The sequence below is a fragment of the Mrakia frigida genome, assembly GCF_051309035.1.
Source record: "Mrakia frigida strain ATCC 22029 unplaced genomic scaffold BDY24scaffold_33, whole genome shotgun sequence".
Taxonomy (NCBI): domain Eukaryota; kingdom Fungi; phylum Basidiomycota; class Tremellomycetes; order Cystofilobasidiales; family Mrakiaceae; genus Mrakia; species Mrakia frigida.
In genome coordinates this window covers 306889-329637 of record NW_027481248.1, presented here as the reverse complement: position 1 = coordinate 329637, position 22749 = coordinate 306889, and the positions used below count along the sequence as shown (strand labels likewise).

Genomic DNA, 22749 nt, shown 5'->3' with positions numbered 1-22749 from the left:
CGACCTTGACGACGAGAGAAACTTTTCATAGCTCGATTACAGAAAGGACCCACTCTTACCAGAACGGTTCTGTCTGAACAAGTCGGTTTCGGACAGCGAAATACAGCAGGGGGTCCAATCTCGAGGTGCTTCGTCGTTCAGCCCTCGGAACGAGACCTTTGTTTACTCGGCAGGAGGAAAAGGTTGAGATCGAGACGTTTAAGTAGGGAATCCTGCCTAATATTCATGTGATGAGCAAAGATGCTCTCGGGAAGAAGGTAGCGACGACGGAGAAAGAAGAAAAAGCTGATCCGACGACGCGTCGCGGCTCCTTCTCTTCTCCCCGCAAAGACTTTCGTCCAAACTCGGTCTCCCAGGCGTAGGAGAGAGACTCTTTTCAATAATGCGTTCGAAGATGTAGAACTCCATGCCATCGACTCTAAGCTCTGAGGGGAAGCGTCGAGCTCGACGGGGCGTCGAACGAGTCTGCAACGAAACGAGAAGAAAACTCAGGTCAGACGCAGGTGTGACAAGACGAGCAAAAGCGAAACGATTTCAAATTCACTGATATTTTTGAACAAGTGGTTGAAAAGTCCGAGTTGAAGAGGGGGCTGTGTCGACAGCGTTGAACTGGACGCGTCGACGAGACGGACTGAAAGGAAGCTGATGGGGAGCGGAAAAGAACGATTCGGATCAGCGAAGGATTCAAAAATTTTCGGGGTCGATTAGCAGACTCACTAGCGTATCAGACGAAGGAGAGGGAGAAAAGGAAGCAGCGACGACGAGTGAGATGGCGATTAAGACGCGGAGACCTGTTAAAAAGCAGTTAGAGTCCGAAGAAGAGAGTCAGCGAAGGAGCTCGGAAGTAGGGCATCGATGAAGGATACTCACGAAGGAGCTTGTAAAGCGAAAGGAGAAGAAGAAGAGCATGGGAGGAGTCGGACGCGACGAGAGAGTAACACGAGAGCCGACGCGATCTGACAGCGAGGAAAACGCCAAAGCGGTCAGGAAAAGGCGAGGAGGACGTAGAAGAGACTGAGAAAGAATCCTGTGACTCACCTAGCTTGAATGAGAGCGAACGAGAGGCGTAGACGATCCATCCTTCTCAACAATCGTCCAATCCACCCACTTCTCTTGCTCCTCCTTTTCAAGCATCCCTACAGCTTCCACAAGCATCTCTGGGAAGCCATGTTGATGAGGTCCATAGTATCCGAGCATACCGTTGTACCAACCGCTCGAGATCTCGACTCTCGCAGTCTGAGGCAGCTTTCCTCGAACCGCCACCAGAAGTTCCACGCTCCCCTCGCACGCGAAATCGTGCTGGTAACTCCAAAGGTTGACGAAGAGGTTCTGAGCCTGTTTCAACGACGACGGCAGCCTAGGATCCTCGACTGGTATGGAGTTGTACATCTTAACCTCCTCCCATCCAACGAAGAATCCGCACGGGATGGCGAGGGATCGAAGTTGAGCGCCGACGGGTTCGAGGAGGGACCGAATGATCTCGTTGTTCCGATCTGCGTAGTGATCCCAAGGCCATCCTACGCTCCTGATGAGACGATCCGTCTTGGTTTCCTCTCCATCCCAGTCCGGATCGGACGAAATCTCATCGATACCGAGCCTGCGAGCGAGATCCTGGTACGACGGCTCCTCCTCGAATCCTCTGGGTCCGGGAACGAGGTAGCCTGGGTCCCCTAGGACGAGACGAACGAGGTTGGGGAGGGCTGCAGGGGATAGTTTGACGTGAAGGTCGTACCCTCGGTCCTTTTGAAGGACGGCTGTTCGTTTGTTGAACGTCTTGGAAAGCTTCTTCGGGTCGTAAGGAACCGCTGCGTTAATGCAGAGTTCTCGAATCCATCCTCGACGATCTGCTGCTAGGCTTCCGTGGTGGAGAAGACCCTTCTTCGGATCGAAGAGAGCGACGAAGTGGGAGGAGCGAGTGAGGGTGATGGATCTCCAGAAGAGCGGAAGGGTGAGCTCGCGGACTCGTTTGGAGACGAGGAGGAGAGGAGAGGAGTGGGCAAGGAGGGTAGGTTGGGTGTTGGGAGGGTTGAACAAGTGGGACAAGATCTCGGAGAAGACGTCGTCGGGGATGTAAGAAGGGCATCTCGAACAGAAGGGGAGGTGGTGGTTGAGATGGAAACAGGAAGAGAGGGGGTTTAAAAGGAGAAGGTCAAACAGAGATGAAGACTTCGTTTCTCAAGATTTATTGATGAAAAAAAAAATCTACAGACTGCAGATGCAGGAGTAGGCGTCCTAGAGAGTTGCGCTGAGGTTCAGGAGAGTCGAGACAACGTGAGACGGCGACGCGACTGTTTCCCTCCTCCCCCCTCCCTCTTCTCCCGTTTCAAAGCTCATGAAACGATCATCAATTCAACTAGATAAAGCAGAACAAAAAAAAAGCAAGACGTCAAAAAGCAAAGCGCAACAAAAACTAAAGCTGGAGACCTACTCGACTCTTCGACTCAACGAAAGACCAACCCGTTCCTGTTTCGTCCTTCTCCCTCTCATTCCTCCTCCTCCGCATCCACCTCCATCGCCCCAGTACCATTCCCACCCCCACTCCCACTCCCACTCCCACTCCCACTCCCACTCCCACTCCCATCTCCTCCACCTGCCAAAACGACTCCCACCGAAGTCGACGCCGAGGTCGAAACGGACGCGTCCGTCTGAGTCGCTTGGGTCTCCTCCTCCGCTTCGTCGTTGTTGCTGTTGGCTCGAGGACTAGCGTACTTGACTCGTTCGGTGACCCAGCCTCCTGAAGCGCCGGTGTGGTGGGAGACGTCGATGATGGCTTTGCCTCGGAGACGATCTTCTTGTTGGAGGGTGGAGAGGACGACGGATGCCTGACGAGGGAGGGAAATGGGAAGAGGAAAGGGGAGTTGGTGGGGTGAAAAGGGAAAGGGAAAGAGAAGGGAAAAGATGGGAATGGTGGGGTGGAAGGAGGAGTGGGTTGGACGGGAGGAGGAGGGAAGAAGTCGAAGGGAGCGAGAGAGAGGAAGGTTCGAGCACGGACTCACCATAGTGGGCGATCCACATCTGATCGTCGCCACGAAATGACGGACGTGCGAAGCAGATCCGAGTCGGTGAAGCAGTCGAGGGAGTCTGTAGAGTCGAGCTGGATCTCCGGCGAGTTGGATGGTGAGGTCTGCGTCGAAGAACGAAGCGAACGAAGGGAAACGAAGAATCGTAGGTCAGTCTCGATCTCGAACGGTTCGAAAAGAGACCTCAGAGAACGCAGGAGGCAAGGAAAGAGGCGAGAGCACTCACGATGCGACCTCAGCGGCAACGAAGGGAACTTCTGAACCATCGGCGGTGGATGCGTCAAGCAGAACATGAAGTCCGAGCTCGTCTGACGAAGTCGAGGCCATGCTGACGTGATGGAAGGGAGGGTGAAGGTGTGGAGGTGGTGTTGGTGGTAGCTAGACCGATCAAAAAAGAACGAAGAAACAGAAAACGAAGTCAGCTTCGTTGTTCGAAACTCGACGCGTCTCCTCTCCTCTCCTCTCCTCTCCTCCCTCCCACTGCCTCCCAGCCCCACCCCTTCGAACAGAATCCCTGAAAAAGTCATCCTACTCACACCTTAGGATTCACCCCCGGATAAACATCCCACATCTCCTTCTGTCCCCTCTCCCTCACCGGCACTCCCTCCTCTCCTTCCACCCTCGCTCGATACCTAACCTTGAAGATCTCCAGATCCTGCAGACTCCTAATCACCTTCCCGACATCGCTCTCCCGGTCGAACCAAGCGGTAGGAGGGACTTCTCGGAGCACGGCTCGTTTGATCCATTTGGCGACGGGAGGGACGAAGGGCGAGGGTGGGGAGGTGAGGAGGGAGGCGAGGATGGTGTAGGAAGAAGGTTGGGAGAGTTGGATGTTTCGGTACAGGAGAGGGAGGGAGATCTCATTCCACTGCGAGGGACGAAGAAAGAAGGGAGGGAGGGAAGGGAGAGAGAGGGTCAGTGGACGAGGAGAAGAACGAGAACGAACGAACGAGGAGACGCGTCGAAGAGCAAATAAGAAACAGAACTCACCGTCTTCGAAACCAACGCCAATCCCCATCTACTCCTCTCCTCCACCTCCTCATCCGGACTCCTATCCCCTTCCACAAACGTCGCCAGCACCGACCCACTTCCTCCTCCCTTCACCTCCCAACTCGTCGCCTTGGTCCCGATCTCCTCCCTCTCCTCCGCTTCCATCACCTCCAGCTCCATCCCCACGATCTGAGCCAACCTCGTCGTCGCGGCCGCTGTAGCACTCGCCTGCTGCTTCTTCTTCCCACCGCCAGATCCCGACGACGAGGACGAGGACGAGTTGATCTTCTCGTCCTGTCGATAGAGCTCGATGCAGTCCTTGATGATGATCATTTGGAGTTCGAGAGGGAGGTGAGGCATTCGTCGAGCTGCTGGAGGCGGAGGAGGAGGAGGAGAAAAAGGAGGGAAAGGCAGGAAGTCGGCCTGGGGTTGTTCAACGTTCTGACCCGACGACGCGTTCGAGCTGGCTGTTGTTGGAGTCGTCCGAGGAGGGGAAGAAGGGCAGAGCGCGACTTTCGAGGACGAGGAGGACGAGGAAGGCATGAAGGGGAAGTTGGGAGGAGTAGGAGGGACGGGGAGGAGGGTGTGATGGTAGTAGGACTCTGATTTGGGGTCTTGGGTGAGGTGGATGGGGACGGTGGATCCGATTTGGGAAGGAGCGACCGAGATGATTTCGAAGGCTCGGAGGAGGACTCGTCTGAACGAGAGGTCAAGGCAAGAAGGGAGAAAAGGAGTCAGCTGAGGTTCGAAGAGAGCGAGTGACGGAAGAAGGGAAGAGGAAGGAGCTGAAGCTGAAACGAGGACAGAGGGAGAGGAGACGAAACGACGCACCCTTTCTCTTGCCCGCACACGAAGTCTGTGAGTTTGATGAGCGTCCAGAGTTTGAGACTGTCCTTTACGATTCCGTTTGAGTGAGGTTGGAGGTCGATGACTGCCATCAAGCAGTGGGTTCCATCCGAGAGAAGAAGACTGGAAGAGAGAAAGAAGAGAAGAGAGAGCGGAGTCAGCAAGCCTCGTCGTCGGTTTGGTGCGGCCTCGCTCGGCGGGAGCATGAGAGTGATCAAGAGTGGTTCAGAGCCACAAGAAGGGGAACAGACGAGAGGGAAGAGAGGAAGAGGATATGAAGAGGTTCGAGGACGAAGGAAGCGAGGAGGAAGGGGAACAAGGGAGCGAGAGGTGAAGGAAGGAAGGAGGGAGAGCGAGAGTGAGCTTCGACTCTCTTTCGGCGTCTCTCCCGTCTCAAAGCAGAGAGGGAGAGAGAGAGAGAGAGTTGAAGTAGATTCCTTCGCCTTCAGAGGACCGTGCCCATAGAGAAGCAGCATACACTCGTACATGCTGCTTCTGCTTATCTCTTTGAGAAGGAAGGAAGCGAGAGAGAGAGGACGGTGAGGTCGTCGACCTCGGTTCCCCTCCTCCCCTCGCCACCTCCTCCTCCACCTCAAGCCCTCTCCCTCTCTCGAGAAAATCGTCCTCTCCCCCACACCCTCCCTCTACGAACCCAGCATCTCCTCTTTCTCCCGTTAGAAAGAAAGCGAGCTAACTCGCTTCCTTCCAAGCCCTCGCTCTCGTCCCAACCCTCCACCGAGACACCCGTCCCACCACTCCCACTCCTCCTCCCTTCTCGCATACTACAAGAATGATATTGTAGCACTCACTGCAACTGACTCCTCCCTCCAGTTCCCTCCTGTGGCTGCGGAGTCGGTGCTAGTTTGACGATCTGGAGGATGGGTCGGACGACGGTAGGGTCCACGGGAGGGTTCGAGAAGTGAAGCATCGAGACGGCGTGAAGCGTTAACGAACGGCTCATAATGGAGATGGATCTCTTCTCGTCTGTGGAGAGAAATCGAAGAGGGACGAAAAGGGAGAGGGAGTGAGAAGAGGGTGGGGGGTAGGTGGTGGTTAGAGAGGAAGAGGAAAGGAAGGAAGAGGGATGAGTGAGCGAGCTCACATTGGAAGGAGCGGTGTCGAAGGGCGCTCGAGGTCGAACAAAGGGAAGTCGCTATTTGGACTTTTGTTTTTGGAGAAATGGCTGGTCGAGAGAAGGAAAGGAAAAGGGAAGCGACTAGGTGGTGGGTGGCAGAAGAAAGGAAAGGAAAGGACGTGTAGCCAAAGAAGAAGGAAAAGGGAACGAGGTTCGCTGACTCTCCTTCCGGAGGCGAGAGACACGTCGGCTCTGCTTTTACTCAGCGAGTTCAGGCTCGTTTGGGTCTGTAAGCAGATTTTTTATCGAGAGTTTGGGGGACGCCGCGTTCGGGATGAGAATTTGTTTGGGGGAGAGGGAAGCGGAGGGATTTTCCTCGCAGAAGAGGTGAGCAGAGAGAGCAAGGGACGAGGGGGAGCGTCGAGGACGTCGACCAACCTCGCCTTCGAGCTTCAAGAAATTGTTTGACAGAGGGGTGAGAGCAGGTTTTCGCAGCTGGTAACTCGAGCCGAAGACATGTAGGACTACTGCCAAAGGTGCAGGGTGAGTAGAACAAAAATTCTCTCGCTCGCGGGGGAAGAGTTGAGGACGCAGTTCGACGTCGTCGTCGTTTTTTTCCTCAGGCGACGTACTTGCAGCAGTTCGGCTACGTCGAAAGGGGTGAGGAGGGTACCTGACTGCTCTGTGAGGAAGTGGGAGCGAGCTGCCGAACGAGAAGGGTGAAAGAAAGGGAAAGGGAAAGAAGGAGGGACCTTTCGACGCGACGTCGTCGCACTGGTGGTTTTCTTCGCAACGATGAGCGTTTCCGTCCCTCCTCTGCTGTACCAAGTGATTTATTCACCATAATGAGCTGTTTACAGGTGATAATCGACCCATTGAAGTGATTCCCTAAGAGCTAGAGATCGTCGCGTCCAACCTCGCTTGTCTCGAATCGGCACGTTTTCTTCGCTCCTTGTGGACGACATCGTGAGACATCGACCGTCTTGTAAACTTGAAGTACATAATCTGTGATGAAGAGTGTCTACTGAGATCAGCACCTGTTCTGGTCTTCTTCGAGCGGCTCGAGGCCAACGCAACGCGTCGTCTTCGACTTTTCTTTTGCTCTCTACTTCTTAACACTGCCTTCTGCCGACCTCGTCTACGCCTTGACAGCTCCACCTTTTTTGCATCGATCTGCCTTCAGAGAGTCGCATCTCTCTTTCTCAGCGTTCGCTCTCGAGCTGATCGGTTCGACGCGACTGGCATCCTTTTTCCTCAGGACCACACCACGGGATCTTTTCACGCTCTCCCCTCCCAGAACCACTCTGCTCGTATGCCTTTCACTTTTGCTCTCTCGTTCTCTCAGGAAACGTTGAGTGACCTCCTCCCGACCCCTGTGAACTTCTCTTCGTGTTTCAACTTCGCCCACCTCTCTCTTTCCTCTCCTCCAACTCCGACCCACCTTCCCTCTCTCCCCCTCCACTTCATTCTCTGTCTCGAAAACACACAGCTCTCCATCATAGGGCGAGTCACTCAACATCTTCTTCTTTCCCCATCAGCGATTTTGCTGAGCGGCAGGATCTCTCCTCTCCCCCCTCCCTCCTCCCCCTCTTCCAAGCTGACTCCTCCCTTTCCCTCTCTCTCTCTTTCAGTTCCAATCAATCCTACTACGACAGGGACCGTCGCTCGAGAATGTACCCAGGTGAATACTACCCACGAGGCGGTGCTGGAAACTCGAACTACGGGTGAGTCCATTGAAGACTCGAGGGAGCTCGAGGAAGTCGAGCTCACCTCCGCCATCCCTTCGCACATCTTTCTCTCTCTCTCTCACAGCTACCCTGGACAAGAAGGTTACGGCTACGGCTACGGAGGAGGTGGAAGTATGCCAGGAGGATACGGATATCCAGATCCTTACTACCAAGACCCCTACATGGGAGGCTATGGAGGAGCTGGGTTCGGGTACGGCGGAATGGGCGGAGGGTGGGATCCTAGGTGAGTTTCAAGGAAGAGAGAGAGCTTTGGAGTTGATTTTCTGACTCTCGGTTGGTTCGGGAAACAGACTTGACTACGCGTACGATGTACCGCCTGTTAGTTGGATGCCTCAGCAGGGGTGGGGAGCGTACGATGTGAGTTTCAAGGGCAAGAGGGAGGAGAGGGAGGGAAGTTCGAAGCTGACGCTTTCGCTGTTGATTATCTGCCAGTTCGCTCGAGCTCAAGGTGGTCGAGGGATCAGTCAAGGGTATTTTGATGAGTTTCAGTCTGGGATGAGCAGATGTGAGTCTTCCAAAAGTGGTAGAGAAGGTAAAACGATGAGGAGAAACTGACGCCCTCTTCCGCTCTTCTTTTTCATCTTCCAGGGTTCGACAACTACCAGAACGACGAGCTCTTCGCTCGACAGGCTCACCGCCAAGTGTTCATGATGAGAGAGTGAGCTCCTCGTATCTTTCGTCGTCGAGAGTCGACGCTGACTTGATTTTTTCACAGCTTCGGCGCTCCGTCTCGAGAACTGGGAGCAGCAGCTGCCTACGAGGCCTATTTAAAGTGGGACAGAGCTCAGTACGAAAGGACATGGGGGAGGAGAGGGACCGAGGGAAGGGAGGGGTTGATGGGATTCGCTTTCGGAGAAGGTGAGTTCGTCGCGTCGCGTCGAGTTTCATGGACGTCACTTTCGGATCGGTTCGCTCTTGCTCACACCCTTTTTCTCTTGTTGAACAGCTCATCGACTCGCTGATAGATTGGATCTTGACTCTCGAAGGCGAGAGAAAGTCCTTCGATACGCCACGGCAACAGCTTCGAATCTTTGGAACGAGGTTCGTCTTTCATCCCTCCTCTCTTCTTCCTCCTTCTCACCTGCGCATACTGAACCCTCTCTCGCACCTCTCAACTGAGCCACTGCAGCAATGGGACGACTACTCCGACTACCGAGACTACGGAGGAGGAGGATCTCGACGCCTCGGACTCGGGGTGGGAGGACCAGGTCTCGGTCGACGAGGCTCGTTCGGGTACGGAGGACGAGATCCCTACTTAGACGGACCTAGAGGTCGAAGGAGGAGCTTCGACGATGGCTACGTAGGTGGGTCTATGGGAATGATTGGACCTGGAGGAGGTATGATGGGAGGAGGCGGAGGAGTGGGGATGATGGGAGGTTACGGGGCAGCTGGAATGGGGATGATACCTGGAGGGAGTGCGATGATGGGTGGAGGATACCCAGGTATGGGAGGAGCGATGTACGAGGACGATTATCGAAGAGGAGGAGGAGGACGCGATGGTAATCTTTCCATCTCTCGACGCGTCTCAAGTTGCGACTTTGTTCTCGTTTCTCTCTCTCTTCGTTCATGTCTCACCAGCATTTTACAGAGAGAAGAGAATGTTAACTGATCCCATTTTTTTCTCGCATTACAGGCCCTCTCCAGATTGGATACGGAGGAAGTTATGGCCCTCGAGGTGAGTTGACGACGTCCCTCTTTTTTTCTGCTTCTTCGACTCTTCGAACGTCGTGGCTGACCATCATCGGTCTTTTTCACTTTATCAACTTAGGATGGTAAACTGTCGCACTGCTCAAGTCTAGAAACTCAACATCTCTCACCTTCGCTCGTCACACGCACGTCGCGTCGGAATCTCAGTCGCTCCATCTCTTCTCTCCTCCTTCTCTCCCTTTCACCATCTTGCTACGATACCCTCTCCTCTTGCCTGATACCATGTCCTATCTTTTTGATACCTTTGTCTTCTTCCTTGCTCTTTCGACTCGTCTTCCTTCTCTCACGATTCAACGCTTTGTGTTTGTTTTCTTTTCGATTCGAGATTGAAAGCAGCCTCTCCGTTTTTCGCATACGTCCTCTCCTGATGAGTCCGAAAGCACGTTTTTGCTTCAGCTCTATCAGTCTGAGAAAACTTGCTTGCATAAAACTGCCTCCGAGTCGTGGAAGTGAAACTCGAGGAGGAGGCTTCATCGTTTCTTCGACGTCCCTCCCTCCTCCTAACTCTCACCCACTCACCCCCTTCAACACCCCTCCCTTTTCCTCACGCAACATGTCGCACCAACAAGAGGTCAGTCTCATCGTACTCTCCCACCCTACATTTGCCAGAGCGCGCTCTCCAGCGTCTCGAGTCGAGCTCATGAAGGAGATGGCAGCGCACTGACCTCGTCTCCTTCCCTCCCTTCTCTCCTCCGCAAACGCTACCCTCCTTCTTCTGCAGCCCTCTGGAATCAACGACGACGATCTTACTCCCTCTCAGACTGCTGGCTACAAAGTTGGTCAGGAAAAAACGCTCGCCGAGCTCGCCAACCTCGACGCCGAAGACGAGTCTCTCCAACGATGGAAGGCCAGCTTGGGTCTTGCAGCTGGAGCTAGCGCTGGAGTCAAGAAGGTCAGTTCTCGTATCTCTTCTGGTGCTAAGGGAGGTACTGAAAGTGGTCCGGGGCGAGAGTTGTACCCGAGGAGGGGATGGGACTGGAGTGAGAGCAGGGGGAGATGGGAAGGAAGGAAGGACAGTGAAGGTGACGAGAGAATCACTGCTCTCCCTTGCTCACTCTATTTTTCGCTTTCGATGCCGTCCCAACAGGTTATCCCCCAAACCCTCTACCTCGAGTCTCCCTCTCTTCACAAGGCTCTCGTTCTGGATCTGACCAACGCCGCTGCCCTCGCGGACCTGAAGAAGAACCCGAGTCCGTTCAGCCCTCCCTCCCTCCCTTTCCCTTTGCTTCGGCCTCGCTCAGCTGACTGAGCTCTCTTCCTGGCGGCGTCGAACAGTTTCGATCAAGGAGGGTGTCGAATACTCTGTTGGAGTGTCTTTCCTGTGAGTTCCGTCGAGGGAAGGAAGGGAGAAAGGAAGGAAGGGTTGTTGAGCTCGTCCCTTCGGCGGCCTCGACGAGACGAGGTTGATTTTTCGAAGCGCTGACTTCACTTTTACTTTCCAGTGTCGAGGGAGCCATCGTCAGTGGATTGCGGTACCTTCATGTTGTTAAGAGGAGTGGGCTCAAGGGTGAGTGTGAGGAAGAGAGAAAGGAGGAGCAGTGGGTGAGAGTACATAGAAAGGAAGATGGCACTGAGTCCTGACTCGTCTCGCTTCGCGACCTACTTTCCTCTGACAGTCGACAAGACCGAAAAGATGATCGGAAGCCATGGACCTCAAGCTGAGCCTCACAGGCGAACTGTACGTGTTTCCATCCCTGCTGGTCTTCCCACCTGTCGTTCTCGGCGCTCTTGAATCGAGTCGAGCTGATCTTCCTTCTCCTCTATTCTGTCCCAGATCTTGGAAGAGGAGTCTCCCTCGGGAATGCTCGCCAGGTCGGGGTCCTATCTCGTTCGATCTAGATTGACTGACGACGACGGAATTGTCTGTGAGTCCTGACTTCCTTGCATCTTCACGCTCGATGCGACGCGACTGACCTACCCTTCTCTCTCTACTTGTTTCTATCAGGGCTGGACGCCGAGTGGTACTTCAAGTTGACCAAGGAGTGGTAGACGTCTTTTGTTGATTTGTCGATGGACGCGTCTCTCTGGTCCTCGTTGTCGTTCTCGTTCTCGTTTGCTTTCTTCCGTCGTTGCTTTCTTCTTCGCACACCTCTTCGTCGCTTTCTTTCTCTTGTATTCGTTATAAAGCACTTCTTCTGTGTGATCTTCTCAGCTAGCTCGTCTCGAATCGATGCCGTCGCGACTTTTTGCCCCGATCGACGCGAAGAGGCCGCGTCGTGCCTCCTTCCCAACGAGACCGACAAGAAACCCTCGACTTTCTTCGTCCTGCGTAGCTCTGGCTGTGAAGGTCGATAGCTCTCTACCTGCGATACCGAACTTCTTCAAATATTAAAAGAAGCACCGGCCTGCTCCGGTGGACGGTCGAGCTCAAGTCAAATCCGTCTGCTGGTCGCACAAGATTGCCTTCCCACCAACCAGCACAACCTCTTCCTCCAGACCTTTGACTATGGGACTGTTCAGCTGCCCTCCGGATGAGCTCATCTGGGATGGTGTCGATGTCGGAAGCTGCTTCAAATCCAGGTGAGTGCAGCGAGGAGAGTCCGGCTGAGGAGCTGCTTCCTTCGAGCTTCCTCCCTCTCCTTCCTTCCTTCTTTCCCCTCGTTCCTCCCAGCCTCCTCTGTCTCGAGAGCAGCTTCGACCTGTAAACAAGCTCAAACTGACTTTCATACGCTCTGTCCCGACCTTACAGAATCATCAACACCCTTCTCCCACTCATCCTCGTCTCTCTTTCCCTTCTCCTCCTCCTTTCGACCTCCCTCCTCTCGGCCATCACCTCGCATTTCTCCCCTCCTCCGATTCAGCTACCAACCGTCGACTTTTCAACTCCCCTTCCCTCTCACCATTCAATCTCACCCGTCGAGCTCGAAAACACAGTCATCCGAGACTCAGCTCTGGCGATTTTCGGCGAGGAGGAGGAGGAAGGTCCGTCAGCCCTGGAAACGGCGAAGGGATGGAGTGTCTTCCTACTTCAGCTCGCTCTCCTCGGAGTCGAGGTCGCACGAGGAGTTCGAACACCTGAGCCTACGGAGAGATGGGGAGGGGTCGCTCTCTCAGCTTTTCTGGCAGTTTTGAGCGGTTTGGAGGTCGGAGAGTTTGGAGAAAAGGTGTTTGGGCTCGAGGGAGGAGACGTCTCGGCCCACAGGATCACTCTCCTCACCATCTACCTCTTCGCTACCCTCATCACCTTCCGGTCTACCCTCATCTCCCAGCAAGGAGACCTCATCATGGATTCTGTCCTTTCCGCCCTCGTCCTCGTCATCCTCCTCCTCGACATCACCACTCCCTACCGATCCTCCCTCGACGGAGTCCTCGCTGGACGTAAAGCGAGAGGGTCAGCTTTCCGACGTCGAACCACCACAACTCCCCTCGTCGTCGACGAAGCTCCTTCCTCCTCGTCCAGGACCACCACCGAATCAGGAGAGAAGATCAAGGTCGTCAAGCCTCCATCCGTAGAGGAGCCGAATTCTCTGGCCGCCCGCTCCCTTTTCTCGTACCTTCAACCCCTCATCTGGAAACACTACTGGACGCCTATCGAGGAGAAGGACGTACCGGAGCTCCGGGAGGACGATCGGACATCCGTCGTCGTCGGTGGTTGGAGAGAGTTCAGGGAGAGGGAGAGGAGAGGGCTGAAGCATGAGGGAGACAAGCTGCCCGAGGGAAAGGGGAGCTTGAGTTGGAAGTTGTTGGTCTACTTCAAAGGATACTTTGCTCTCCAAGCTGTGAGTTCGAATCTCGATTCGCGTCGTTGGGGGCGTGGAAATCAAGCTGACCGGAACTCGTCTTACTTTCGTCGTTCTTCGCAGTTCTGGTCCATGATCTTCGTCTTCGCCTCTTACATCGCTCCTCTCACGCTCAAGCTCATCCTCGAGTTCATCGCCCATAGGAAACTCTCGATTGCGGATCCTGAGCAGTTCCCTCCCCAGCCGAACCACCTCGCCATTTCTTACATAGCTCTGATGTCCGTCGCCCTCCCTCTCTCTCCTCCTTCTCGTCCTTCTCCTCTTCTTTTCGATGCTAATCTCGCTCCTCTGTCGGTCTTGCAGGTTCGTCGGCCAAGTCGTCGCCTCGGTTTCACACGGGTACGCTCTCTGGATCGGAAGAAGGATCTGCGTTCGACTGAGGTCAATCATCATCACCGAAGTTTTCACCAAGGTAAATCCTCCTTCGGTCTTCTCGAAAGCTGCGATTCTAACGCCGCCGATTTTCCTACCAGGCTCTTCGACGAACCGATTCTGCTCGAGCTACCAAAGCTCTCACTCCTCCCGGAGCTCTCGATCCTCTGGATGCCGCTGCCGACCTCATCAACGCTGAACAAGACGAGTCGAACAAGAAGGACAAGGATGCGAAGGTCCCCATTGAAGACGAAGCGTCTATTGGAAAGGTTCTGAATCTGGTCTCCGTCGACGCCTTCTCGGTCTCTGAGATTGCTGCCTATCTTCTTTGTGAGCTCGCCAGCTTCCGACGCGCCTGCTTCGAGAGCGGCCGAGCTGACTTCTTCCCTCTGCTTTCCCTTCACCAGACCTCTTCCCCGAGTGCCCTCTGTCGATCTGCCTCGCCATCTTCTTCCTCTGGAGGGTGAGTTGTCCTCTCTCTCTCTCGGACGTGAGAAATCGAGCTGACTTTCGCTGTCGTGTTTACAGCTCCTCGGGATCTCTGCGCTGGTCGGTGTCGCCACCCTCGTTGCTCTCCTGCCCTTGCAATTCTACTTCGCCAAGCTGTTTGTTACGGTTCAGAAGGAGGTAAGTTCCTCCTGACTTACCTCCTCTTGCACGAGCTTCAAGCTGATAATTTCGAGCCTCCCGTTCCCAACCTCACAGCTCCTCGTGGCGACCGATGCTCGTCTCGATCTCGCCACCGAGGTCCTCGCTGCCATCAGACTCGTCAAGTTCAACTCGTGGGAGTCTCGGTTCTTCGAGAAGATGCAACAGACAAGGAAGACGGAGTTGAAGCTTCTCTCTCGTCGTTTCGTCGTTTGGACGCTGCAGGTCAGTCTCCCTTCTTCTCCCTCGCCTTATTTGAGCTGACGTTCTTGCGATATTTCTTCTTCTAGGGAGTTCTCTCTTGGGGAACGCCGGTAAGTCTCAACAAGAGAAGAGAGAGCGGGAAGGACGCGTCTCTGATCACTTGTGGCTCACCTTCGTCCCTCCTTCTCCCTCAGGCTCTGGTCACCGTCGTCACGTTCGGAGTCCACACGATGTACTTCAACGCTCCACTCCCCACCGACACAGCGTTCACTGCTCTCGCCCTCTTCTCGATGCTCAGAAGCCCTCTGGAAACCATCACCGATGTGCGTCGATCCGATTCCCTTTTGTATCCGAAGAGAAACGCTGAATCAAGTCATGTTTCAGATGATTGCCCACGTCCTCGCCGCTCACGTCTCCTGCCAACGAGTGGAGGACTTCCTTGCTCAACCTGAGACCTCAAAGTACTCGAACCTCACACTCTCGTCGTCCGTCGGGGAGCCTTCGATCGGATTCAAGAACGCGACTCTGTCGTACGCTACTCCGGAGGAGCTTGCCAAGGATGACTCCCTCTTCACCCTCAAGAAACTCAACTTGGACTTCCCCGAAGGAGAACTCTCGATCATCGCGGGAACCGTAGGATCTGGAAAGGTAGCCTTTCTTCTTTCTCCCGTCTCGTTCTTCGCTTTCTCTATTTTTACCCCGTACTAACTCGACGTCTCTTCTTATGTCTCTCCCTCACTATAGACTACCCTCCTCCTCTCTCTCCTCGGAGAAACAGCCCTTCACTCTGGCTCAATCTTTATGCACGAGCACTTCTCGCGAAATGCGTCTCCCCTCGACCCCGTCACTGGTTTCTCTCGCACGGTCGCCTACGCAGGTCAACAACCTTTCCTTATAGGAGCTTCCATCAGGCAGAACATCGTATTCGGATCGCCTTGGGACTCGAAGAGATACGCTGCTTGCCTGAGCGCTTGTCAACTCGAACGAGATATCGACATCTTCGAGCTTGGAGATGAGACGGAGGTTGGAGAGAAGGGTACTGGTACGTGACAACTCTCCATTCCATTCCTCTTCGTCGACGGATCAGCTTCTGACGTCCCGCAGGGAAGGGGAGCGAGGAGAGGCTCTCGAGCTGCTGGTTATCTCTATCCTTTCGTCCCCTCCTCTAATTACTGACCCTCACACTTGACGTACCTTTACATAGCTCTCTCTGGAGGCCAGAAGGCACGAATCGCTCTGTGTCGTGCCGTCTACAGTCGCTCTGCAACGATCCTTCTCGACGACGTTCTCAGCGCTGGTCAGTCCTCTCGATCTTTCACTTCTTGCCCTCGCCTGACGAAGCTGACGAGGCGCTCTTACCTTGCATTTTTTCCTACAGTCGATGCCCATACCGCTAGGTTCCTCTTCCAGAACTGTTTAAAAGGTCCTATTGTTCGGAAACGTACAGTGATCATCGTAACTCATGCCGTCGGACTCGTTCTGCCTGGAGCTGCCTACGGAGTGAGCTTATTTCTTCCTTTCCGACCGTCGTCTCAGCTGACTGATCAATCTCATCACTTCAGGTCGTCCTCGATAACGGATCCGTCGTAGCGTCTGGCTCTCCTGCTGAGCTCAAAGCCGCCTCCATCTTTTCTGAGGACTCTCTCGCCGACTCCGGAGTCGATGATGAGCATGTTGCGAAGGCCGATACGAAGGAAGCTGCCAAAGCGACTCTGGAGGAGGTTGGAGCCGAGGCCGGTGATGTTGATGCGGACGAAGCGAAGAAGATTCAGGACAAGAAGGACTCGAAGAAGCTTGTGAAGGAGGAGACTACGACTCAGGGAGGGTGAGTCTTTGTTCCTCTACCTCTACTGAACATGGTCATCTAACCAAGTCCTCTAATTTACCGTTTTCCAGAGTTTCGCTCGACGTCTACAAGCTTTGTGAGCAGGAGCACGACGAAGGCGCGTCGCCTGCCGCGTTCTGACCCTTCTCTTCTCGTTCTATCATCGTTATTTCAGACATCGGTGCCATGGGAACCCTCGCATTCTGGATAATTCTCATTGCTCTCTTCTTTGGATCGCAGAGGTTCGTTTACGGAACGAAAGAGATCGAAACGCCATCGCTGACCTCTCCTTCTCCGTTCTTCTTTCTTCCCAGCGTCCAAATCTCGGTCAATCTCTGGATCCGACGATGGGCCAGCCAGTACGACGTTGTGGCGGAACCCCAAAACGTCAACCTACTCTCCTTCGTCCTCGCTCCTCTGCAGCTCGTCCCCTTCAACGCGTCTGGAACCAACGATCTCCTCACCTCCGTTCCCTCCAAGGATTCGACGACCTACTATCTCACCGTCTACGTTCTTATCTCGCTTGCCTACATGGTCACTATTGCCATCCGAATGAGGTTCGAATCAGACTCAGCTCGCATCGTATCTCGAAGGTTCAAGCTGACCCCTCTTCCCTCCTTTCCCTCCTCAGCGTCCTTTTCTACGGTAGCTTGCGAGCGAGTCGAACTCTTTACGAAGATCTTCTCAAGAGGATGTAAGTTTGAACTGTTTCATACGAAGAACAACCTCGAAGCTGACTCAAATCATACACTCTCCTTTGCAGCCTTTCTGCGAGGACGCGGTTCTTCGACTCAACGCCTTCGGGTCGTATCCTCAACAGAGTGTCAAAGGACATCGCTCAAATCGATCAGGAGCTAGCTCCCGTCGTTATGTACCTCGTCACGAGCATACTCGTACGTTCAACGATTCTCCTCTCGCTCTGTTCCTCTCTCGCAAGACTGACCAGCGACCTCGTTCCCAGTCATCTTTCGCCGTTCTTCTCGTCATCTCCTTCTCGACGCCTTGGTTCATCCTCGCTGCTGGTGTGATCATCGTTCTATACTGGGTCATCGGTGCAGCTTACCTCGCCATCTCTCGACAACTCAAGAGGATCGAGTCGGTGTCAAGATCCCCGATCTACGTCTGTTTTGCGGAGGTCGTGAGTGTACCCCTTCGTCCTTTTCTCGTTGTCCGAAACCTGACTCGACCGATCTTTGGTCTCACAGCTCAACGGGATGGTTACCGTTCGGGCCTATGGAGACTCTGCTAGGTTCACGAGCCAGTGTCTCGATTTGATCGACGACAACAAGTGAGTCTCGAATCGATCAACTCGGACGCGTCTTTGCAAACCTGATTCCTTCTTTCCCGTCTTCAGCTCGCCCTTCCTTCTTCTTTGGGGAGCAAACCGATGGCTCTCGATCTACTGCGATGTCACAGGTGGACTCGTCGGTCTCTTCGCTGCCATCTTCATCCTGCTCAATCCGACCTTAGATGCTGGAATTGCCGGGTTGTCGCTCGTTCGTCTACCTCCCTCTGCCGCTCCCCCCGTCTTTCTTCCGAGCTGAGACTAAGATACATCCTTTCTAGTCCTACGCCATCACCTTTACAGATTACGTTCTTTGGGTCGTTCGTCTGTACTCAGGTAAGACGCTCTCTCGCCTCCTTCAAAACGCTACTCTCCCCGCTGACCTGCTCCTCTTCTTTCCCAGCCATGGAGATCAACCTCAACAGCGTCGTAGGTCCCTGATCTTCTCATCTCCTCCGTCACTTCGCTGACCATCCTTCCTTGACTTCCTAGGAACGTATTCGAGAATACCTCGTCTTGGAATCCGAGGAGGAGGAAGACGCGAAGGGAATCGAACCTCCGGCTGCCTGGCCTTCTCGAGATGGATCCATCGAAGTCAAGATGCTAACTGCTCGATATGCTCCAGAAGTTAGTACATCTTCTTCACTCTGCGCCTCTCCTCTTCGGAAGACGAGCCTCGGCGAAAACAAACTGACGCGTCGTGCTTCAGCTCGAGCCCGTTCTCAAGGACGTTTCTTTCACCGTCCTGCCTCAAGAGAAGGTCGGCATCTGTGGTCGTACAGGTTCGGGAAAATCCACTCTCGCTCTCACTTTCTTCCGATTCTTGGAGGCCAGCAGCGGTGAGGATTTCGTCCCTCCTCTCTTCGTTTCGAGATTCTTGAGCTGAACTCCCCTCTTTTTCTTCTGAATCTCAGGCTCGATATCTATTGATGGCCTCGACATCTCGGAGATGTCACTTCATACGTTGAGGTCTCGTCTCACCATTATTCCTCAGTAAGTTCTCGTTCATTGAAGAACAGAACCAGAAAGGCTTCGACTCACTTTCCATCCCCTGCCCCCTTTTCTCTTTCCAGAGAAGCTCAGCTCTTCACTGGCTCAATTCGAGACAACCTTGATCCCTTCCAGAGCTTCGAGGACGCCGACATCTGGGATGTTCTCGTGCGAGTGAGGTGAGAGTTTTCTCGGTTTTGAACACCCAGACGAGAAACCACGGCTGATCGCGTCTCTTTCTACTCTCTTTCTTTCCCATCTCGCAGGATGGCCTCCTGGTCTACTCCCGCCGCTTCCCGAGTCCACTCTCGAGCTCCCAGTCGAGCCAACTCAGCCTCGGATCTCGTCGCTCTCAACGGGAACGCTACTCCTGAGGGAGAAATGAGTCAGGTCACTTCTCTCTCGGACGGTGTTGCCGCAGGAGGAGCAAACTGGTCTGCAGGGCAACGGCAGTTGTTAGCTCTTGCCCGTGGTCTGCTGAAGTTGAAGGAGTCGAACATCCTGATTCTCGACGAGTACGCATCTCGTTTCTCTTCTCTCCATCGTCGGTCGAGTCGAAACTGATCTCTCTTCCCTCTCGCAGGTCCACCGCCAACCTCGACCACGCTACGGACGCTCACATCCAACAGTGCCTTCGAGAGCTCGGAGAGGTCACGACTTTGATCGTCGCTCACAGGTTGCGAACTATCGTCGAGTGTGGTGAGTCTCCCGAAGGAGGAAAGGGAGCGCGTCAATTTTCGAGCACCGATCTGACCTTCGACCCTCCTCGTTCTTGTTCTCGTCCCTCAGACAAGATCCTCGTCCTCGATGCCGGAGAAGTAGTCGAGTTTGGACCTCCTTTGGAGCTGATGAAGAAGGAAGGGGGAAGGTGAGTGCCCCAGCTTCCGATTCGAAGAAGAGGAAAACGAGGCTGACTCGACCGACTTCGTTCTTGTTCTCGTTCCAGCTTCCGAGCTCTCTGTGAGAAGAGTGGCGAGATGGTGGTTCTCCAAGAGATGGCGGAGAAGGCTTATGCTGGGAGGTCCGAGAAGAACTAAAAATAAGGAGCAGAAGGGTGATCTATAGATGCGTTTCAAGTTTGCACGACGCGTCTCTTTCTCTTCCCTGTTGTTGCTTCGCCCGATCGTCTTGCCTTCCACTTCAACGAGGTCCATGACTCCGAGGTGACTGTCCTCTAGACGTTCGATAACACTGCTGAGCTTTAACGGTGAGGATGGAGGGGTCGACGCGGTGCGAGCAGCCACATCTCGATCCAGAGATCGTTCGGCGAAAAGTCGAAGTGAAGAGAGAAATTTCATAGCTAGAAGGGATAAACCAGGCTTTTTGTGTGTAGTTTCGTAAAGTTCGTAAGTTGTAAAGAAAGAGGAGGGGCCTGTAGAGAAGAGGAGTACAAAAGAAGGGCGAGGCGACGGAGGAAACAAAGGAGAGAGGGCGAAAGACGAAGGACGAAGAGGGAGATGAAGGAGGCCGAATGGAGGAGCCGGAACTCTTTTGGAGTAAGCGAAGAGACGTGGATGTAGCTAGAGAGACGAGAGAGGCAGGCGAGAAGGGGAAGAAAAGTCCGAAGGAAAAGAGTGAAGGCTGCGGGATGTTGTACAAAAGGACGAGGAAACCGAACGAGAGATGGTTTATGAGTGTGTAGGATCTCCAACGATGGCGACGATGACCGAGATGTCTGAGATACGAAGAAGGAAGGAAGAGGGGATTTCGTCAGTTCGAAAGCTCGAGACGCGTCCGAGCAGAGGACGAGAAGGAGACTGACCGTCTCTTTTCCCTCCGACGTGATTCAAACCCGACACCTTGGCCTTCTCCCCAAAAGGACCTTTATCCTTCCTCCTCTCCGACATATCCTTAGCTCTCGAGCACAAGGCCTCGGATATCCGTTGGGGCGAGCGAGGAGTCGACGACGAACCGGAGAATGCTTTGATCTCCTCGAGCATCTCCTCGTCAAACTGCCGTTCAAAGTAAGGGAAGGGGACAGAGATCAGCGAGGTTTCACGAGGACAAAATGGAGGGTCGCCGAGGCGAAGAAGATTCACGAGGTTGTCGACCAGGCCGTCCGAACAAAGAACGATCACGTCGTCCTTTTCGACGGGAACGTCGTAGACTTTGGCGTCCGAGGCTGGGACAGACGAGAACTCGTGAGTGCCAAGTTGATAAGGACAGTTGAACTGGAGCAAAGCAGTCGGGAAGGTGCGGGAAGGAGGGTAGGATAGGAGGTCAGCTTCTCTCGTGGATCAAGGACGGGACGAGAGATGAACACGAGACGAAAACGAACCCGATGCTGCATCTCCTCAGTCTGGATGGAGGGAAAAGAAAGTAAGAATCAGTTTATGTGAGGATGGTGACGAAAGGGAAGAAGGAGCTAGGCAGGTTTGCAAGGAAGGAAGGAACGGAGAGACGGAGAGACGAACCTGAAAGATGATGACTCCATCCCTAACCACGGTTAAGCAACAATCCCCAACGTTGGCTATCCTGAGAACATCTTTCTCTCCTCGACTCCGAAGCAGAGCAAGAAGAGCCGTGGAGGAACCGAGTAGGGACTCCAGGACACGAAACCAAGCAAGAATCGTCGTCAACCACTCGTCTCGAAGGTGAGCTCGCTCGAAGTGGAAGCGAGTTGAGAGGAGTAAAGTGACGGACGAACCTCCATTCCAGCCTTCTCCAAGCACTTGTCGAACCCTCTCTGCATGATCTCCACTGGACTGATCTCGAGACGGATGACTTCCTCGACGGCGTCTCGGAAGTTGACCGAGTCCAAGGAGGTCGAGAGCGCTCGTCGACCCAGTGGGAGTTCGTCCGAGATGGTTGACATGAGGAGAGCGGAAAATCGACCTGAGAACGAGGAAGACATAAGCAGCAGGGCGAAGGGGGGATGATCAGCACCGAGGAGCGCCGAAGGGAGAAGGAAGGGAAGAAGGGAGGTGAGACGAACCTGCATCGGCTCCAGGCAATTGTTTAGCCTTCCATCCTCCTACACCATCTGCGATCCCTATAGCATCTCCCTTCCTGAAGTAAGCGTCCTCTCCAACCCTCTCGCATACATGCTCTCCGTTCGACGACGTCGAAGTCCTCGCTCCTGCTCCACCGCTGCAAGAACTGGCTGCTCCTCCTCCTCCTCCCAAACCCAGTCTCCCGATCCCAATCTCTAAAGCTGCTCCTGATCCTCCTCCGCTCTTGGGGATTCCAAAGGCTCCTGTATCGAAGACGAGTCTGCTTTGCTGGTGTGATCTCCTTTCAGGCCGGTAGGTTGACTCTCCTACGTCGGGTTGCCTCGGATGAGGTGAGACGCTGCGAGGAGGAAGACCGACGGCGAGACGAGCTTTGGTAGAAGTAGGGAGGGAGGAGGAGGAGGTCGCAGAGGGTGAGGGGGAAGGGGCTGGAGACGGAGAGGTGGTTGTAGAGGTTGTTGGGGGACGAGAGGGAGGGTAGGAAGCTCGGTAGAAGGACGGTCGTCCGAATTCATTCTTCCTCAGGTGAGCGACTCGTTTAGGGAGTCCAGCGAGTTTGGAGGGCCCTGTAGTCTTGAGGGACATGGTGAGGGGAGAGTGGGGATTGTAGGATCAAGACCCAATAGGCCCTTTGAGAGGAGGGGGAGGCTGAATGGGGTTGGCGGAAAGCTTGATGAACGGGTCGAACGAATCGGAACGGAATGATTTTGCTTCCCGCACCGTTTGTTGCTAAGGAAGAGAACTTTCATCGAAGTCTCATACCGTCTCCTCTTCCATAGTGCGAAACACCTCTCACTCATCTTTTCTCTGGTGTTATTTTGTTGGGAAATCTAATCTCACCGCCTTGGACTCACTCTCCCCACAAGGGGACCTCGACTCTCCCTTCTCCTCGTTTGAAACCTTCGAGCTCACTTCAATTTTCCTTCCCTCTCGACTTAGGCTCCTGATAGACACTAGCAGCTTCTGGACAGTCCTCTTTCGAACTTGATCGCACGGGGAAAGAGGGCCTAGGAGAGGACGCTGAGAAAGTCGCGACGCGTCCTGGCTCAATCCTCCCTGACGGTTTGAGCCTCTTCTTCTCCGCTTCTTTCAAAAGTTTCTAAGCCTGAATCCTGATTCGCTTTCTAGCGCTTCTTCTGAGCGTTGGACAAGAGTGAAAATTCTCCGTTCAGGACGATCACTCCTTGACTTTTCTTCCGAAGCTCACCAGCATGAACTCCTCGTTTGCCTCGTTCCTTTATCACCTTATCTCCGCCTCTCCCCTCCTCTCTACATACCAATCTACTACCCATGCTGCGAGGCGAGACCACTCTACACGGCTTCAAAATGGTTTCAGGAAAAAAAAAAA

The 22749-nt window shown here is 54.1% G+C and overlaps 4 protein-coding genes across 4 annotated transcripts; 2 read left to right on the top strand and 2 right to left on the bottom strand.

Moving 5' to 3' along the window:
* Positions 1 to 2534: 2534 nt before the first annotated feature.
* On the bottom strand, positions 2535 to 4817 carry BDY24DRAFT_400004 (uncharacterized protein). Its single transcript, XM_076641896.1, has 3 exons — positions 4011 to 4817; positions 3557 to 3888; positions 2535 to 3398 (listed from the first exon to the last, which is right to left on the bottom strand). The coding sequence occupies exons 1-3, from the start codon at positions 4551 to 4553 to the stop codon at positions 2993 to 2995; spliced, it is 1281 nt and encodes a 426-aa protein (XP_076493654.1). The 5' UTR covers positions 4554 to 4817; the 3' UTR covers positions 2535 to 2992.
* Positions 4818 to 10122: 5305 nt separating this feature from the next.
* RDI1 (Rdi1p) lies at positions 10123 to 11375 on the top strand (the record flags this gene model as incomplete). The annotated part of the gene is made up of 7 exons (XM_076637541.1): positions 10123 to 10278; positions 10474 to 10576; positions 10662 to 10707; positions 10829 to 10893; positions 11003 to 11064; positions 11161 to 11251; positions 11332 to 11375. Coding segments are annotated over 7 exons (567 nt in total), but the record flags the coding sequence as incomplete, so codon positions are not given.
* A 424-nt stretch (positions 11376 to 11799) lies between these two features.
* Positions 11800 to 19650, top strand: BDY24DRAFT_180366 (uncharacterized protein). Its single transcript, XM_076636318.1, has 33 exons — positions 11800 to 11906; positions 12076 to 13105; positions 13190 to 13344; positions 13430 to 13538; positions 13600 to 13828; positions 13906 to 13961; positions 14027 to 14125; positions 14204 to 14371; positions 14437 to 14460; positions 14545 to 14673; positions 14735 to 14998; positions 15095 to 15392; positions 15555 to 15647; positions 15729 to 15850; positions 15913 to 16175; positions 16247 to 16272; positions 16351 to 16417; positions 16490 to 16732; positions 16807 to 16869; positions 16939 to 17068; positions 17137 to 17313; positions 17381 to 17463; positions 17530 to 17671; positions 17742 to 17796; positions 17864 to 17889; positions 17953 to 18087; positions 18170 to 18299; positions 18375 to 18453; positions 18534 to 18629; positions 18717 to 18965; positions 19034 to 19149; positions 19240 to 19318; positions 19397 to 19650. Exons 1-33 carry the CDS (start codon positions 11833 to 11835, stop codon positions 19485 to 19487), a joined length of 5100 nt encoding a protein of 1699 aa, XP_076493652.1. The 5' UTR covers positions 11800 to 11832; the 3' UTR covers positions 19488 to 19650.
* Positions 19651 to 19730: 80 nt separating this feature from the next.
* Positions 19731 to 22064, bottom strand: BDY24DRAFT_399982 (PP2C family protein-serine/threonine phosphatase). Its single transcript, XM_076641895.1, has 7 exons — positions 21386 to 22064; positions 21098 to 21285; positions 20865 to 20993; positions 20729 to 20749; positions 20490 to 20621; positions 20213 to 20402; positions 19731 to 20125 (listed from the first exon to the last, which is right to left on the bottom strand). Exons 1-7 carry the CDS (start codon positions 21984 to 21986, stop codon positions 20079 to 20081), a joined length of 1308 nt encoding a protein of 435 aa, XP_076493651.1. The 5' UTR covers positions 21987 to 22064; the 3' UTR covers positions 19731 to 20078.
* Positions 22065 to 22749: the final 685 nt, after the last annotated feature.

What these genes read in the sequence shown, in the direction of transcription:
- BDY24DRAFT_180366 (XM_076636318.1), top strand. Translation starts at nt 11,833, where the DNA reads ATGGGACTGTTCAGCTGCCCTCCGGATGAGCTCATCTGGGATGGTGTC. An exon ending in CTCTGGAAACCATCACCGAT is followed by an intron (nt 14,674 to 14,734) that starts GTGCGTCGATCC and finishes GTCATGTTTCAG; the next exon opens with ATGATTGCCCACGTCCTCGC. An exon ending in ATTCTTGGAGGCCAGCAGCG is followed by an intron (nt 18,300 to 18,374) that starts GTGAGGATTTCG and finishes TCTGAATCTCAG; the next exon opens with GCTCGATATCTATTGATGGC.
- BDY24DRAFT_399982 (XM_076641895.1), bottom strand. Translation starts at nt 21,986, where the DNA reads ATGTCCCTCAAGACTACAGGGCCCTCCAAACTCGCTGGACTCCCTAAA. An exon ending in ATTGCCTGGAGCCGATGCAG is followed by an intron (nt 21,286 to 21,385) that starts GTTCGTCTCACC and finishes CCTCGTTCTCAG; the next exon opens with GTCGATTTTCCGCTCTCCTC. An exon ending in ACGGCCTGGTCGACAACCTC is followed by an intron (nt 20,403 to 20,489) that starts GTGAATCTTCTT and finishes TTTGAACGGCAG; the next exon opens with TTTGACGAGGAGATGCTCGA.
- BDY24DRAFT_400004 (XM_076641896.1), bottom strand. Translation starts at nt 4,553, where the DNA reads ATGCCTTCCTCGTCCTCCTCGTCCTCGAAAGTCGCGCTCTGCCCTTCT. An exon ending in TGGCGTTGGTTTCGAAGACG is followed by an intron (nt 3,889 to 4,010) that starts GTGAGTTCTGTT and finishes CGTCCCTCGCAG; the next exon opens with TGGAATGAGATCTCCCTCCC. An exon ending in CCGGGGGTGAATCCTAAGGT is followed by an intron (nt 3,399 to 3,556) that starts GTGAGTAGGATG and finishes TGATCGGTCTAG; the next exon opens with CTACCACCAACACCACCTCC.